The sequence below is a fragment of the Carettochelys insculpta genome, chromosome 8, assembly GCF_033958435.1.
Source record: "Carettochelys insculpta isolate YL-2023 chromosome 8, ASM3395843v1, whole genome shotgun sequence".
Taxonomy (NCBI): Eukaryota; Metazoa; Chordata; order Testudines; family Carettochelyidae; genus Carettochelys; species Carettochelys insculpta.
The window spans coordinates 58,163,132-58,179,317 of NC_134144.1; the positions used below are offsets into that span (position 1 = coordinate 58,163,132).

The following is a 16,186-nucleotide window of genomic DNA, read 5'->3' on the forward strand; positions in this document are numbered from 1 at the left end:
TATACCGTCCTTCTAGAAGGTTCCTCAAGCTTCCAGGTAGGGGTCTGCCACAGGCACACAAAGTGATGTGTGTGCTGATTGCATGTGACATTGACTTCAAGAGCAATGTGCTCCCTCTGCATTCAATCAAAGTAATGCTATGGTTCAGTTGGCGTACCCTACAAATTCTAGTTATGCAAGCACAGTTAGCAAAACTACCCTATCCCAGGGGACCATCGTGCTTATAACAGTCTTGCAGCTCATTGGGATGGAAGGCTGCTCATTCTGTCTATTCACTAGCCTAGGTTGCCCCCTCACTGCTGTAATGCCACTGATGACATGGACAAAGCTGAGATGGGCTAGCTGTTTAGTCTGGACCTCCAGCATGGGCCAAGGCCAGATGTTAACATACTCCCAGCTGGTGATGAGTCTCCTTGTATCCCCTTATCTGATGGTATCCCCTTATCTGATCCCCTTGCTCTATTTGCTTCTGGCCACTTTGGTCTGCCAGCCTGTAGTGATTATGGAGAGGCAGAAATGAAATGGAGAGCTACATCTGCCTCACACCCAGGTCACTGAGTACTGTTCTGGCATACATAAGTATCTTGATACTTATTAGAATACCAAATGTGTACTAAAGAAATTGTTGCTTCAAGTTAGCAAGTTTCACCATCCGTCTCACCTTTTTATTCTCAGGTTTTTTGGTAAAAGAACTCATTGGGACTGCAGAGGAGCTTCAAACTTAGATGAATTACATCAGTTGTTAAGTAACATAATGGTCAGACGCCTGAAGAGTGATGTCCTAACCCAGTTGCCTCCCAAAATTAGACAACGCATTCCATTTGAGCTCCCAAAAGCTGCTGCTAAGGTGAAATTACTCTCATTTAATATTTTTAAATATCTAGCAAACTTGTTAATAGCAGTAATGTCATCTAAAAACTGTTTACTATCCTTTTTAATCTGGATTACTTTAAATATATTTTACTGTATAAAGAACATGAATTTGCATATAGCATATGTTTGTCATACGCTCACAAAAATAAAACAATGTGGAATATCTTTTATCAACATGAGTTTGAGGTGGCTGCATTACCAATGGGAGGTGAAGCCGCAAGTGAGCTATGAAGCTTGCCTTAAAGAGCCATGTGTAACACACTACAAAGTAATCGGTTACATACAGTAATTATGTTATAATGTGTTAGGATTTTGAACACATTGTTGGTATCCTGTAACAAAACACATGGGCAGGCACACCTCTCTTTTAAATGGCAAATTTTCCATTACGTGAAATGGTGCAGGACCAAACTCATTGTGAAGGATTTTCTTTCTGCAGAAAGCAGAATTTTACTAATATTAGAGGTACACAAAAGATCCCATAGTGAGAAGGTCTGGTATGTGTGGAGCAGGGGGACACGAGAAGGCTGCCTCTTCTCTCTCTGTTGCAGGGGTGGGGAACCTTTTGGGGGTCAGGGGCTACTGACCCACAGAAAATCAGTTTGGGGCCACACAAAAGTGAGAAGCAAAAAAAGCTGACAAAAATGACCCCAGACTGAGACACCTTAGTCACCTCACAGTCCAGCACCGTGGGCAGGAGGGTGGAGGAGGAGGGACTAAGGTTCAGGACTTCCCACAGGCCAGATTAACACTTCTCAGGCCCAGGGTTGGAAATGGGGAGTTCAGTGTGCCAGAGGGGGCTGTTGGAGAGCAGTTTGTGGGTCTGGATGAGAGGGAGGGTGCAGGAGAAGGCTAGGGATGAGTGTTTGGGGTCTGGGCAGGAGGTGGTGCAGGAGCAGGGTGGGGTCAGGGTCTGGGCATCTGGATGGGAGGGGTTGCAGAAGTGGGGAAAATTTGGGCAGGAGGAGTGGCAGGAAAGGGCTGGAGGTAGGGAGGGTCTGGATGAAGGGGAAGAGCACTTACCACTGTGCACCACTACCCCATTCCCCCACTGAAGGAGTAGCAGCATGGAGAAAGACTCCATGGAATTCCAACCAGTCAAAGTCAAGAAGAAAGCCTCTCTCCAGAGAGTGCTATACTGCTGTTCCCTCAGCTGGGAGAGGGAGAGGAGGAGAGGCAGTGGCCCCACCCCCACCAGGCAGAGCCCATGGGCAGATCCAACCTCTGCTTGCCTGACTTTGACTCACAAAGCTCGGGGCCCACACTCTCTGTTTGCCGTGAGCAGGATGCTGGTGTGGGGTGTCACAGGTCTTGGGGGCCAAATCCAGGCAAGCCATGGTCCAAAGTACAGTGATACATTTAGTTGCAGTGTTTATTGGATATCTCACTGAGAGAAATTTCAAATGCAGTTAGTTCATGACTTGCATTTTGCATTCTCCAGCAAGATTTGGTCATTTTCAAAATGTTACCTTTTAAGCAAAATCAAATCTTCTAATCTAAAATTATAAACTTCAGTAATTTGTCCAGAGTTGAACATTTTTCTTCTGTCTCTTTTTAATATACATTCTAATCTGTCAGGAAATTTATTATAGTTAAACCAATGAATTCTAAAATATATCTGTAGCATAGCCAGTAATTATAACACCCACCCTCTCCTCAAGTCTTCTTAACTAATAACAGCCCATCTACAGACCTGCTATAGCCATCCCAGCAAACAGTTTCTTCCTCTAATTCCCAAGAATAAATGTAAGATTTGTGGTGTTCCCCAAAAGTTAACACATCTGGTTTCTAGCAAACCAACACATGAGAGAGTTCCAAACATGACAATCCAACGAAAATGCATGGTTAGCACTTTTCCCAAAGCTCTCTACTTGCACAGCCAGTACTCAGGTGTCTGATGTGTGTGATGAGTCACCATTTAATAAGTGTACAATCAGATTCAATTTAAAAGTACTGTCAAATAATACAGTGGGTTGCAGTAAAATAATCTTGAGTTGACATATGCATGAATAAACTATAGCAAAACGTGTACCTTAAATAAATAATTTTTTTTGCTGTATATAAAAAACTGTCCTTGGTTGTGTTGCTGCTACCTGAGCATCTAGGCACACATTCAGATTTAATAATACAACTGGGGATGTTAGTATAACCTCTGTAAATAGTGTCTAACCCAAGGTTAAGGTGGGACCGGAAGAGACTGGGATAGAACAGCTAGTTTATTAGGTTCTGGGAGAATGAGTAAAGAAAGCTGACAGAACGAAGGAAAGGGCCTCACAAGTATGTCTACACTGCAAAGAAACACCCATGACTGGCCCATGCCAGATGACTCAAGCTTGTGTAGCTCCAGCTGTAGGGCTGTTCCATTGCTTTGTAGACTTCTAGACCCAGGCTGGATCCTAGGCTCTAGAATTCTGCAGGGTGGGAGGGTCCCAGAGCTTTGTCACTATTGGGCTTGATGAAATACATTTTAGAATACTCAAGGAGCAGACAGAGCAGATATGAGTCATTAACAATTATCTTTGAAAAGTTATAGCATACTAAAGCGATTTCAGAGGACTAAAAAATGGCACCATATTTGTCTATCTATAAAAAGAGAAATAAGAACAACTCAAGGAATTGCAAACTGTCAGGTTAACTTTAGTACCTGGAAAGGTAATGAAGTAAATAAACAAACAATTTGCAAACACCTGGAAAATAATGAAATGATAAGTACAGGTAACGGCATGAATTTGTCAAGACTGACCAGTGCCAGATCAACCTAGTAGCTCTCTTTGGCAGGGTAACAAGCCTGGTTGATATAGGGGAAGAAGTAGATTTGTATATCTTGACTTTAGTAAGGCTTTTGATACTGGCTCACCTAACCTTCTCATAGAGTCTGGATGCATCTACGCTAGAGAGTTTTGTAGACAAAACTTGTGGAATGTCTACATGCAAAATGTATTTTGTTGACGGAAACTGTCAACAAAAAAAAAACTGGGAGAAGGTCTAGGGGGCCCTTTTGTTAACAGAGCGTAACAACAGATCAGTCTGCTTTTATGAAAAGACAGGATCTGTTGACAGAAGTTTTGTCTGAACATCTCTTCTGACAGTAACTTCTGTAGACAGATGCTTCTCATGTAGACATAGCCTGTAGGAAAATGCAACCTAGACAGAGCTACTATAAGTTGGGTGCACAACTAGTTGGAAAACTGTCACCAGAGAGTATTTATCAGTACTTGATGGTCATATTAAGTGGGGTCCTGCAAGGATCAGTTCTGGTTCTGTTCAGTATCTTCATCAATTATTTAAATAATGGCATGGAGTACACTTATAAAGCCTGCTGGCGATACCAAGTTCGAAGATGTTGCAAGTGCTTTAGGATTAAATTTCAGAATTATGTGGGCCACCTGGAGGAATGATCTGAAATAAATCTGATGAAATTCCTTGAGGACAAATGAGAAGTACTCCACTTAGGAAGGAACGGTCAGTTGCTCAAAAATAAAATGGGAAATGACTGCCTAAGAAGGAGTACTGAAGATAGATAACGGGGGGTCAGAGTGAATCACAAGGTAAATATGAGTTATCGGTGTAACTCTGTTGAGACAGCCCTCAATGCTGTCGAGCTCCTACCAGTAATGGATGAACTGAAGAGAACCATCGACAGCATTGCAGCAGGAAAGGCCCCTGGTCAGGATGGTATACCACCAGAGGTAATCAAATGTGCCGCAAACACACTGCTGGAACCCCTACATGAGCTACTGTGCCTGTGCTGGAAAGAGGGTGAGGTTCCACGGGATATGCGTGACAGTAACATTGTAACGTTGTATAAGAACAAAGGAGACAGAAGCGACTGCAACAGCTACCATGGAATCTCCCTCCTAAGCATCACTGGTAAACTGTTCGCTCGCGTCATCGTTGGCAGACTTCAGAAGATTGCTGAGAGGGTGTACCCCGAATCGCAGTGCGGATTCCGCACAGAGAGGTCTACTGTTGACATGGTCTTCTCTCTAAGGCAGCTGCAGGAGAAGTGCAGGGAGCAGAGGAAGCCACTCTACATAGCCTTCATCGACCTGACCAAGGCCTTTGACTTGGTCAGCAGGGATGGTCTGTTCACACTGCTCCACAAGATAGGTTGTCCTCCACGGTTACTCAAGATGATCCAGTCGTTCCACGAAGACATGAGAGGAACCATCGAATGTGATGGCGCATTATCGGATGTTTTCAGAATCAGGAGCGGCGTCAAACAAGAATGCGTGCTTGCTCTGACATTGTTTGGGATCTTCTTCGCACTCCTCCTCAAGCATGCCTTTGGATTTTCAACAGAGGGCATCTTGCTGCACACAAGATCTGATGGGAAACTAAGTCTAAGGTGCGAGAAGTCCTCATCAGAGACATGTTGTTCGTAGACGATGCTGCTGTAGTGTCTCACACAGAAGACCAGCTTCAAAAACTGCTGGATCAGTTCTCCAAAGCGTGCAAGGACTTTGGGCTTACCATCAGCCTAAAGAAGACAAACGTACTCGGTCAGGATGTTGCTGAATCCCCATCAATCAGCATTGACAACTATACGTTAGAGGTCGTCCACGAGTTCGTTTACCTCGGGTCCACCATCACTGACACCCTGTCGTTGGACACTGAGCTAAATAGGAGGATTGGAAAAGCAGCCACAACTCTGTCCAGACTCAGCAAGAGAGTGTGGAATAACAACAAGCTGTACACTCACACCAAAATGCAAGTCTACAGAGCCTGCATCCTCAGCACCCTCCTTTATGGCAGCGAGACTTGGACCCTGTGTGCCCGCCAGGAAAAGAGGCTGGACGTCTTCCACTTGCGCTGCCTCAGGCGCATCCTTGGAATATCATGGAAGGACAGAGTGACCAACACCGCTGTCCTCGAGCAAGCTGGAATCCCAGCCATGCACACCCTCCTCAGGCAACGTCGACTCTGCTGGCTTGGCCACGTCCACAGGATGAATGATGGAAGGATTCCAAAAGACATCCTGTATGGTGAGCTAGCCTCTGGAAAAAGACCTCCCAGGCGCCCCCAGTTGCGCTACAAAGATGTCTGCAAGAGAGACCTCAGAGAGGTAGACATCGAGCTGGACAACTGGGAAGAGCTAGCAGATGACCACAGCAGATGGAGGCAGGGGTTACACAAGGGCCTTCAGAAGGGCAAGATGAAGATCAGACAGCTAGAAGAGGAGAAGCGAGTGCACAGAAAGCACAATAAGGACTTGCCAGACACCTACTACATCTGCAAGAGATGCAGCAAGGACTGTCACTCTCGTGTGGGTCTTCATAGTCACAATAGACGCTGTAAATGAAGTCCTCAGTTGAAACTTTCAAGGGCGCAATCCATAGTCTATGCAGACTGAAGGATGCCTACTACTCTGTTGCAAAAAAGTCATTATTCTTCTAGGATATATTAACAGGGGTGAAGTAAGCAAAGCAGGAGAAGTAATTCTTCTCTTCTGCTGCATGCTGATTAGGTGACAACCTTAATGTTGTATCCAGTTCTGGGCAGGCCATTTCAGGAACAATATGGACAAATGAGAGAGAGTCCAGAAAAGAACAACAACATTTTAAAAAAAGTTTAGAAAACATGACCTATGAGGGACGATTGAAAACACTGAGGTTCTTTAGTCTGGAGGAGAGAAAACTGAACGGGTACATGACAACCATTCTTAGTATATAAAAAGTTGTTACAAGAAGGAGGGAGAAAAATTGTTCTACTTAACCTCTGAGACCAGAAGAAAGAGTAGGTTAAGTTGTCCATGAGGAAAAACTTCTTAACTCTCAGGGAGGGTTAACCATTGAAATAACTTGCCTAGAGAGGTTGTGGAATCTCTATTGTTGGAGATGTTTAAGACCAAGTTAGAAAAATACCTGTTAGGGATGGTCTAGATTGATAATACTTAGTCCTGCCACAAGTGTAGGGGACTGACCTAGATCACTTCTCAAAGTGCCTTCCAGTCCTAAGATTATATTATTTTATCTGTCTTATTTGCACTGTGTCTGAGGCAGTCTGTGTACAGATGCTAGTTTCATAACTGTTCCACTGTACCACCTGGATCCAGTTTCTAATGTAAGATTATGTGTATTCTGGAATATTATTTTTCATGCCACACGTATATATGTAATAGTTTGTGTATCCCAGTCATTCAAGTGAATTGCTAGACATGTAATTAATCCCATTACAATTATCAAAGTATCAGAACAACAATTATGATGAGACTTTTTTAGAAGAAAATAGGGTTCTAACTGAGTGTGAGTTTTTTCATTGTTTCTGATAGTGTGTAGATTTTGATTTTGTTTTTATCATAAGAGTAACAAAGGTAGCAAATGTTTCCCTCTTTTACAAGGTTTGTTTCCATTTCTTTTCCATCAAATTATTTAAAAGACCACTCATCCCCCATCCCTAGTACTTTCATCTTTGCTTTATAAATATATTCCATTTTATACATTAATTTAATTCGTTGTTGTTGGTATTTTCTTCTACTTCCTATTAAAAGTTAAATGCCCACCCCACCTTCTGCTCTTTCTTCACGAGTCCACCCCCATTCCTTCCCTTCCCTAAAACCTTTTCCCCAGATCACATTGCATTTTGTGCATGTCTTAGGATTGGGAGCAAGAATTCTGTGAAATGTATGTCAAACGTCCTCAAACATCAGCCTCTACTTCAGTTCTCATGTGTGACCCCCTCTTTCCCTACCCTTTGCTTACATTGAATGCTAGAAAGGATGAGGTGGAATACTTCTGCCATGCAAGAGTCTATATGGACATGGAGGGAGGTAATCTGGGCCAGGAGTACATTTTGTATGTTTTTAGGTGCTCAGAACTTCTTGCCAGAGTACTGTATGGTTACATCCATTAAGTATTTAATAGCACATGAAAATTAGCAGAAATATCATCAGATAAATTAAGTAGAATTAATGTTCTTATTTAACTTTTTGTAACAGAGCTAAGTATTGTGAAGAACTGATAGTTGATATTTTTATTTAAATAAGTTTCCTTAGGTCATCTTGGCTGATAGACTAAACCTGAAGTTTACCATTAATTATTTTTGTACACTGTTACGTTTTCATGATTCACCACATTCATATATCATTAGAATTCTTTTTGCGTATTCAGTATTCCTCCTAAAGAAAAAGTGCTTAGTGTTTGATCTGTGCTATTAGTAGAGTGAACTTTATTTTCACCCGCAGCATGTCACAAGTTACTATTATTGGTAGGCACATGTGACTGACCTACCTCTGCACTGACAGTTATCTGTGAAAAAACTGGAATCTTTGGATGTAATCTCCTCCCCTACCTTCCCTTTTGGTAGGAAATAGGACATGATTCACAAAAGCAGTAATTGTTATGTCATTTATATTTTACCTCTGAACATTATTCTTCCCTCGCATTCAGGAACTCAGCGCCAGCTTTGAGGAGTGGGAAAAACTGATGAGAGCTCCAAATTCAGATGTCACTGAAAGCCACTTTGTTCAAGTCATGGGTCTGATTACACACATGTATAAACAAACAGCCATTGCTAAGGTGATGAACTATATTTGTAGTTTTGTTTTGAACGTGCATTCTGTCCTAAGTTTTAATTATCTCTTCTTCTACTATTTTTATATTGTGTGCATTCAGTGTGCAATCACTTAAATAGTGGACTTTTCATGCTTCTTTACAGAACTGGGTCAGTTAGGCATTTGGGTGATCTTCAGTCCCCTCAACTTCCCAGATTTGTGTTAGTGGTGTCTGGCTAATTGTGAGAACTACAGTATAATAAGCACAAACTTAAGTTCTCATCAGAATAATTTGGTAAAGCACTTTTGTCAGACTTGATCAGTCTCAAAGTTCTGAACAGCATTATCAAATGTTTAGTGAGAAGAGACTGCTTGAACTCTTGTCTGACATTCTGCTTAGATGACAGAAATGACAGTATTTGCACTTTGACCTCCCTCAGGCATCAGTTTCATTACCAATTTGCTGTCACTCCTAAGCTTCCCCCCACCCACACTAATACTATGTTTATAGTAGGCTATTGCTTCTTTTCCTAATACCTTTTGAGAATGTAAATTATTTTTCCGTTATTGATGTTTCTCCTGTAGCTCAGAGCTGTCTCAGGCTAACTTGTATTGCCTTCCTAATGATTCTTCAAAACTCTGCAGTTCTTGGTGGACAGCCCTTTCACCATGCACTGCATAAATGGGAAAGGAAGCACACACTCAGCATCACTATACCTGAAAATCATCAAGCTCTATATGTGGTGCCACTAGCAAAGGCTAACTCAAAGGGCTCTTTAGCTCCTGTGTATCAACAAAAACCTGGTAGAATTAGTGTGGGGACAGTGAGTCACCATTCACAAGTCATCTTTCAGGGACCCTGATGACAGACCAGTTTGTCGTCGTCATCACCAACTACTACAACTCTTATTACAAAAGGGTATGAGTTAGCATTTGTTACTGGCCACGTTCCTTGCATAATGGCTCCAAGACCCTCTTGTGTGCCTTTCCATCAATCCCCAAACTTTAAAGACTAACAAAATACTTCATCAGATGATGAGCTTTATATCTGTAAGCAAGCAGGTTAGCTCCATAGGCTACACAATACACATATAATGATTATTTTAAAATGACATTAGTTTGCTAAGTTTTTAAAATAATTTGCAACCATAACATGAGTAGAAATAGGAAAAACTTATTATTCTTTGCATTTTAATCAGTGGTGTTAGAGTAACCCATACACCTATTGGGTGTGTTTGTAGCATGTAGACCACTTAACACAAAGAATGAGTCTCCTCTATGGCCTTAGCTAAGACACTCTGAGCTCAAAGTGTAGCAGCTCCTACACTAGGCTCCAGAGGTCCCAGTTTAAAGTCAGCCTGTGGGCAGTTATATTAGGAACACAGGTGCACATTTTTAATGCATCACTTTTTAGTCTCCCTCTAAATATTCTAGGATAGAAATCAACTGATATTATTACATTGTCAGTATATTAAATAATCAATCTGAACTGTCATCTTGTTAGCTAAAAGGAGTTTAAAAATTGAATTTAATCCTTAGCAAGCACCATGGAACTATTAAACCCATTGAAGGTAAGGAACAGAGGATCATTAAGATAAGGAAGAGTTTCTGGAAGGGGTTTGCTCTGTTAGAACATGACTCGTATGACTTAAAAAACAGTTAATTTTCTGTCCTCGTAATGTAAAATATACATTGCAGAAGGAACAAAAATACAAATAATCACTGTCTAAATTCTTCTTATTGTCTGTAGCCCGAATAAAATTGCATCATTTCTTGTGTTCTAGGCAGGAGCGGTAAAGGACTATGTCAAAATGATGCTTGAGAATGACAAGCTTAAGTTTCTGGTTTTTGCTCATCATGTAAGCATGCTCCAAGCTTGTACAGAGGCAGCCATAGAAAACAAGGTAATTTTAAAAGTTCTTCATGGAGTGTAAAAATGACACCTTCCAAAGATTATATTATTAAGCCACAATCCTGCTAACACTTAGGCCCTTGCATAAATCCTTGAATTCACAGTGATTCATCTGAGTGTTCATAGGATCAGGTCCACAGTCAGTATTGAAAGGATATCAGTTGGTTGTAGTATATTTGGAAAATAATATAAACACTTGTACCTGAAACAGTAAATACCAGATCCCTTGCCATTATACTTTATTGTAGAGTGAGTCCTTTAGTTCATGCTAAAAATAGTGTACTACAGGTTGAACCTTTCTAGTTCAGCACTCTATCATCTGGCAACATCCGTAATTCAGCATGATTTTAGTTAGGCAGATGACCACTTATCATGAATGTGGCCAAGTTTTCTGTGGTCCCATAAACTTTGGTTAGACTCACCAGTCCTGTTAGCCCGAGGCAGATAGAGTTACAGGACTAGTCAGAAGATGGACTGGTCTGTCAGGCTCTACCCCCTCCGCCTCTGTCGTCGGTTGTTATGTAGGTAGGAGAAGGTAATGGAGTAAGTATAGCAAGGTTTTATTTTAAATACATACAACACAGTAAGAGAACTAGGACTCCCTAGAGCATACAGAATAAACTAAGTAACAGCTCACGTGTTAGCTTAGTTAAACCCTCAAAAGAAATTACAGAGAGAAAATGAATCAGACAATACCATTTCCCATGCAAAGGAGAACTCAGGGATTTGGCCTTCAGATATGTTCTGGGCCGGAGAAAGGATCCGTCAAGCAAGGGTATGATCTTCCTCCATCTTTCTTCTGCACTTGACTCGCCATCCTGTGTGCGGAATGCTTAAAGGACATGATCTTCCAGCATATGTGTGTGTATGAAGTCTCTAACCAAAAATAAAATAAGATAAACTAAAATGGACTGACCTACAAGGCCTAGCAGTCTTCTAACTGCTGCCCTAGCTATCATCTGGCCTCTCTCTAGTTCTCCCTGTCAGACTGGCCTACGAGGCCTAGCAGCCTGCGGTTGTCGCCCTAGGTACCAGCTCTGACAGGGGGCCCTAGAGAGTGTCTCTGAGGGAGCTACCACACTGAGGCAAAAAGACCCTGAAGGGCGGGCTCTGCCCCTTTATATATGCTCTTGTCTTCCGGCAGATTAAAATCACTTCCTGCCCTAATTTTCGTGCCTTAATCTCCCTGCCTTGCTTGGGGGAAGAAGACGAGCTCACGGCCATCTTTAAAAATGGAAACCACACAGGGAATCCATTTTGAAACAGAATGCAAAATGGATGTCTATTCAAAGAAATCACACAGAGCTGTAACATTCCAACTTAACTCTAACAGTCCTGGCTCTCAGTTTTCGATGCTGTTATTTAGCTGTAATTTACCCCTAAGTGTCCTCTAAGAGGCAAGTAAGCAGTGGAAGTGTTGGTAATGTGCTAGACATTATTGACCACCTGTGGTCTGTCAAATACTCTGGTTCAGCATTGGTCAGGTCCCGAGTGTGCCAGATTAGAGAGGTTCAACCTGTATTTCTTTGTGTTGTAATAGCTCACAAAATGGTGATTGGAATTAAAGAGAATATTAATAAATAATTCTGTTAGTGAAATTACATACCATTCTTCTGAAATATCCTCAATTTTAAGATTCCACATTGGTTTACAAACATTAATAAATGAATTAAGCCTCTCTGTACTCCTAGGTGATAGGCAAGATGATTATCTCTGTTTCAGTGAAACAGTGTGGTATTAAATTATTTGTCTATTGTTCTGAGCTAGGAGTAAAACAAAAATATTTTGCTTCCCAGTTTTTAATAGTATCCAAAAATATATTTCTTTTGTGGAAATTAAGAAAATTATAATGAAATTTGCCATTATCCTTGTGTGTTACAGGCACGTTACATTCGGATAGATGGAAGTGTTCCATCGGTAGAAAGAATCCATCTCGTCCATCAGTTTCAGAAGGATCCTGATACTCGTGTGGCCATCTTGAGCATTCAGGCTGCTGGCCAGGTAAAATTTAAAAAAAAAGTAGATATTGGACAGTGCAATTTAAAGCATGAAATTTAAGAATACAAAGTGTACAAATATAATAGTACAAATGTCTTGCTGTTAGTGACCTATATCATGAGGCTTTTGCACTCAGCAACCAGTGTAGCACTAGCCATATGATTCGTAGTGAATTGAAGTTGAAATTATTGAACCAAAGCAGAAAGGTTCAGCCAGTACTTAAATAGGATGTTGGTGTGAGCTCACTCATTTCTAATGCACCAGTGTAATAAGAAGCCAACATCACTTTCCACTTTTGCTTCCCTGGCAAAACGATGTGATAGCAGTTACACAATAATGCAGTTTATCTGTATATTATTGATGTTTTTATTGTCACTATTTATTTTATGTTATGGGTACAAATACTTCAAAAACATTAGTAATTGTATTCTGTTCATTTTCAATGATCCAATATGATTGGCGTGGGTTACTGTTCAGTGGAGCAGTCATAACATCAACAATACTGTTTTGCTTGTAACAAGAAGCAAAAAGCTTTGAGTCACCTTAGAAAAAAAGGCACCATATACCTTTGAACTATCTGCTGTCAAGGTGACCCAGTATCTGAAGAAGAGATCTGTGTAAACTCAAATGATTGTCTCTCTCAGGAACAGAAGTTGGTCTGACAAAAGATATCACCTCGTCCACCTTGTCTGTCCTGTATCTTACTGCCATTTTAAAAAATACTTTACGTAATTTGTAGTAGTGGTTGCACATCTCTGATCTGGCACCTGTGGAAGCTCAGTGGTCCTAAATGAGGGATTTTTCTGGAGCAAGGGAGGTTAATGTGTCATCATCATCCCCCCCCCACACACCCCGCCTGATCACTGGCCAGCCACAGCTAGCTGGCCCTGCAGATGTGGCTTGCTGCTGCAGCAGGCTTCCTAGCCCCATGCAGCTGCTATAGGGACTCCAGTGCCTCGGCCCCATGCAGCTGCCAGGAGACACCAGCACCCAAGCCCTATGCAGCTGCTGGAGGATGCCAGTGCTCCAGTCTGGCCCCCCTGTAGGGCTTTCAGGAGGCAAGCTGTGCTTGCCCTCCTGTCCTGGCCCTCTGTTCCTGCTGGGCAAGGGATGTTGCCAGACCAGAGAGTGCTGGCTTTAGGAGGTACAACCTGTAGTTACCTTCTGATGTTCAGTCATTCTCTAAAATTTCCTTGTGTTTGTAGAGTCACATCTTCTCTTGCATTTTAAATATCAGTATATCAACATTGCTTTTACTAATTGTGTTTAGGGATTGACTTTCACTGCTGCCACTCATATTGTATTTGCTGAGTTATATTGGGACCCTGGACACATGAAGCAAGCAGAAGACCGAGCACATCGAATTGGACAATGCAGTTCTGTAAATATACACTACCTTATTGCAAAAGGAACTTTGGATCCTCTTATGTGGGCAATATTGAATCGAAAGGTATGCATTAGAATAAAACTAAGTAATCAACAAAGTAATGTATGTCAGGAATCCATGGTATTCAAGGGTGTTTGCTGTAAAGGATTTGAGGCATTTTGCTAATATTAGGGTATTAAATCAACCAATATATGTACAGCTGCAGGGGACCAGGATGACCATTCTAATTCAGAAATCATTTTTCTGTTTTCTGCTATCCTTTCCTAAGGCAAAGATAAGCATGTTTTGTATTTTAAGATGCAAATAGAGAATAAAAGACCATTTAAAAATTCAGTAAGAATTCTGCAGGCTCATACAGTGGTAGACTAGGTAAACATAACAAAACATTTATTTCTGTCTTTCCACTATCAATTATGAAATATGGATGGCATGGATGAAGTTGGTGTGAGACAGCTGTTTTTCATCCTCGAAAATGTTAACTGAAGCTTCTATTAAAAATTCTGGAAATTGAAATATGGAGAGATTATAGTTTTAGAAATATTCATATCAAACATTTGGAAAGAGCATTAATAGTTAGTTGTGATAGCTTAAAAACTCTTTAGAAATGACATGTCCCAGAGGATTGTAAAGAAAAGATATAGAAAGGATGCAGAAAGTAATCACGGCCCTTTAAAACTGACTTAAAGGAAAATACTAAAATGACTAGACTTGCATTGATTGGTAGTCTTCTGCAAGATAGACATTAGCATTAAGAGAGATTACAGACCAAAATTCCAATACATAACACTAAAAATTTAGTTCCTTAAGGGAATATTATTACTGTTATCCATTGGTTGTGTTTGATTTGTATTTTTTTTTTATTTTCTTCTTCTTCTTCACTTCCTTATTCAGAGTAAATAGGTTAGCTGCAGGCCATTATGGATACGCACTATCTGTACCCACAAAAAAAACCTCCAGCTAGGAGAGTCACCAAAATAAGATGTTGCTCACAATAGATTGTGAAAATACCGGCTGCCACTTGGTAGGATATGCATATGACCATGGGTACTGATAGGTTCTTGGGCTTGGCCATGTGATAGGTTTGGGTGTGGGAAGGAAGCCGTGATGATATCTCTCAAACACTAATTATTTGTGACACCGAAATGAGATGCAATTCATAGTAAACTGTGAATTTCTGTACTTCTCAATAGTGAAATTCCACGTCTGAGGTTTTCTTTGCAACCATAACCATTATTTAGTTTACTTTAAAAAACAATCATCCTGGATCTCGAGAGTACAAGATGGTAGCTTCAGAGACGAGCCGATACGACATATGAGCCGTGTCTACACGTGCACGCTACTTCAAAGTAGCGGCACTAACTTCGAAATAGCACCCGTCACGGCTACACGTGTTGGGCGCTATTTCGATGTTAACATAGACGTTAGGCGGCGAGACGTCGAAGCCGCTAACCCCATGAGGGGATGGGAATAGCGCCCTACTTCGACGTTCAACGTCGAAGTAGGAACCGTGTAGTCGTTGTGCATCCCGCAACTTCGAAATTGCGGGGTCTGCCATGGCGGCCATCAGCTGAGGGGTTCAGAGACACTCTCTCTCCAGCCCCTGCGGGGCTCTATGGTCACTGTGTGCAGCAGCCCTTAGCCTAGGGCTTCTGGCTGCTGCTGCTGCAGCTGGGGATCCATACTGCATGCACAGGGTCTGCAACCAGTTGGCTCTGTGGATCTTGGGTTGTTTAGTGCAACTGTGTCTGGGAGGGGCCCTTTAAGGGAGCGGCTTGCTGTTGAGTCCGTCCTGTGACCCTGTCTGCAGCTGTGCCTGGCACCCTTATTTCGATGTGTGCTACTTTGGCGTGTAGACGTTCCCTTGCAGTGCCTATTTCGATGTGGTGCTGCGCAACGTCGATGTTGAACGTCGACGTTGCCAGCCCTGGAGGACGTGTAGACGTTATTCATCGAAATAGGCTACTTCGATGTAGGCTTCACATGTAGATGTAGCCATGGACATGTATGAGCTGTTGTGTGCTGTTTGTCTCTTTTTTGTCAGATTGGCTGCTGAACATTTTTAAACACACAGGTTCATTTACCCACCCCAATCCAAGATGCCATCTCTTGTTTCTGATGTATTACTACTTACTCCTCATGGTATTCTGCATCAAAAAATTAAAAATTCTGCAAATTTTGGCATTTTTGTCAAAATAATATAATCAATCTGGTTCAGTTATTTTGGTAATTTCTTTAAACTACAATAAAATGGATGGATAATGGGAGTGGGGAGCATTGTCGGAAATCACCAATCCCCCTGTCTAATAGTAATGTAATTAATATTAACCCTTTACATCAACAGCTATATGCAACCATATGCTTAGTGTTATGTTGTAGGCAACTGAAGACCAAATGAGGGCTGGGTATTCAAACTCACAATTTATACTGGCTACTGACAATCTACAAAAGGGTCAGTAGTAAACATTTCATGGAGCAGATTTTAACAGGAAATTCTTTTTAGTCCAAAAATTTAGACTAGTTCTAA

General features: G+C 41.5%; 1 protein-coding gene and 1 long non-coding RNA gene across 3 annotated transcripts in view; one reads left to right on the forward strand and one right to left on the reverse strand.

The window, feature by feature from the left end:
• LOC142016802 (uncharacterized) overlaps positions 1-8,275 on the reverse strand; it is a 40,401-nt gene extending 32,126 nt beyond the window's left edge. For both annotated transcript variants that reach the window (XR_012646394.1, XR_012646395.1), the window contains exon 1: positions 8,232-8,275. This is a non-coding gene — a long non-coding RNA (uncharacterized LOC142016802). The remainder of the gene's footprint in view (positions 1-8,231) is intronic.
• Positions 1-16,186, forward strand: part of ZRANB3 (zinc finger RANBP2-type containing 3) — a 112,652-nt gene that overhangs the window by 62,316 nt on the left and 34,150 nt on the right. Inside the window, exons 7-11 of the mRNA XM_075001070.1 lie at positions 676-847; positions 8,262-8,390; positions 10,150-10,269; positions 12,159-12,278; positions 13,546-13,725. Of these exons, the coding sequence (XP_074857171.1) occupies positions 676-847; positions 8,262-8,390; positions 10,150-10,269; positions 12,159-12,278; positions 13,546-13,725 (721 nt within the window). The remainder of the gene's footprint in view (positions 1-675; positions 848-8,261; positions 8,391-10,149; positions 10,270-12,158; positions 12,279-13,545; positions 13,726-16,186) is intronic.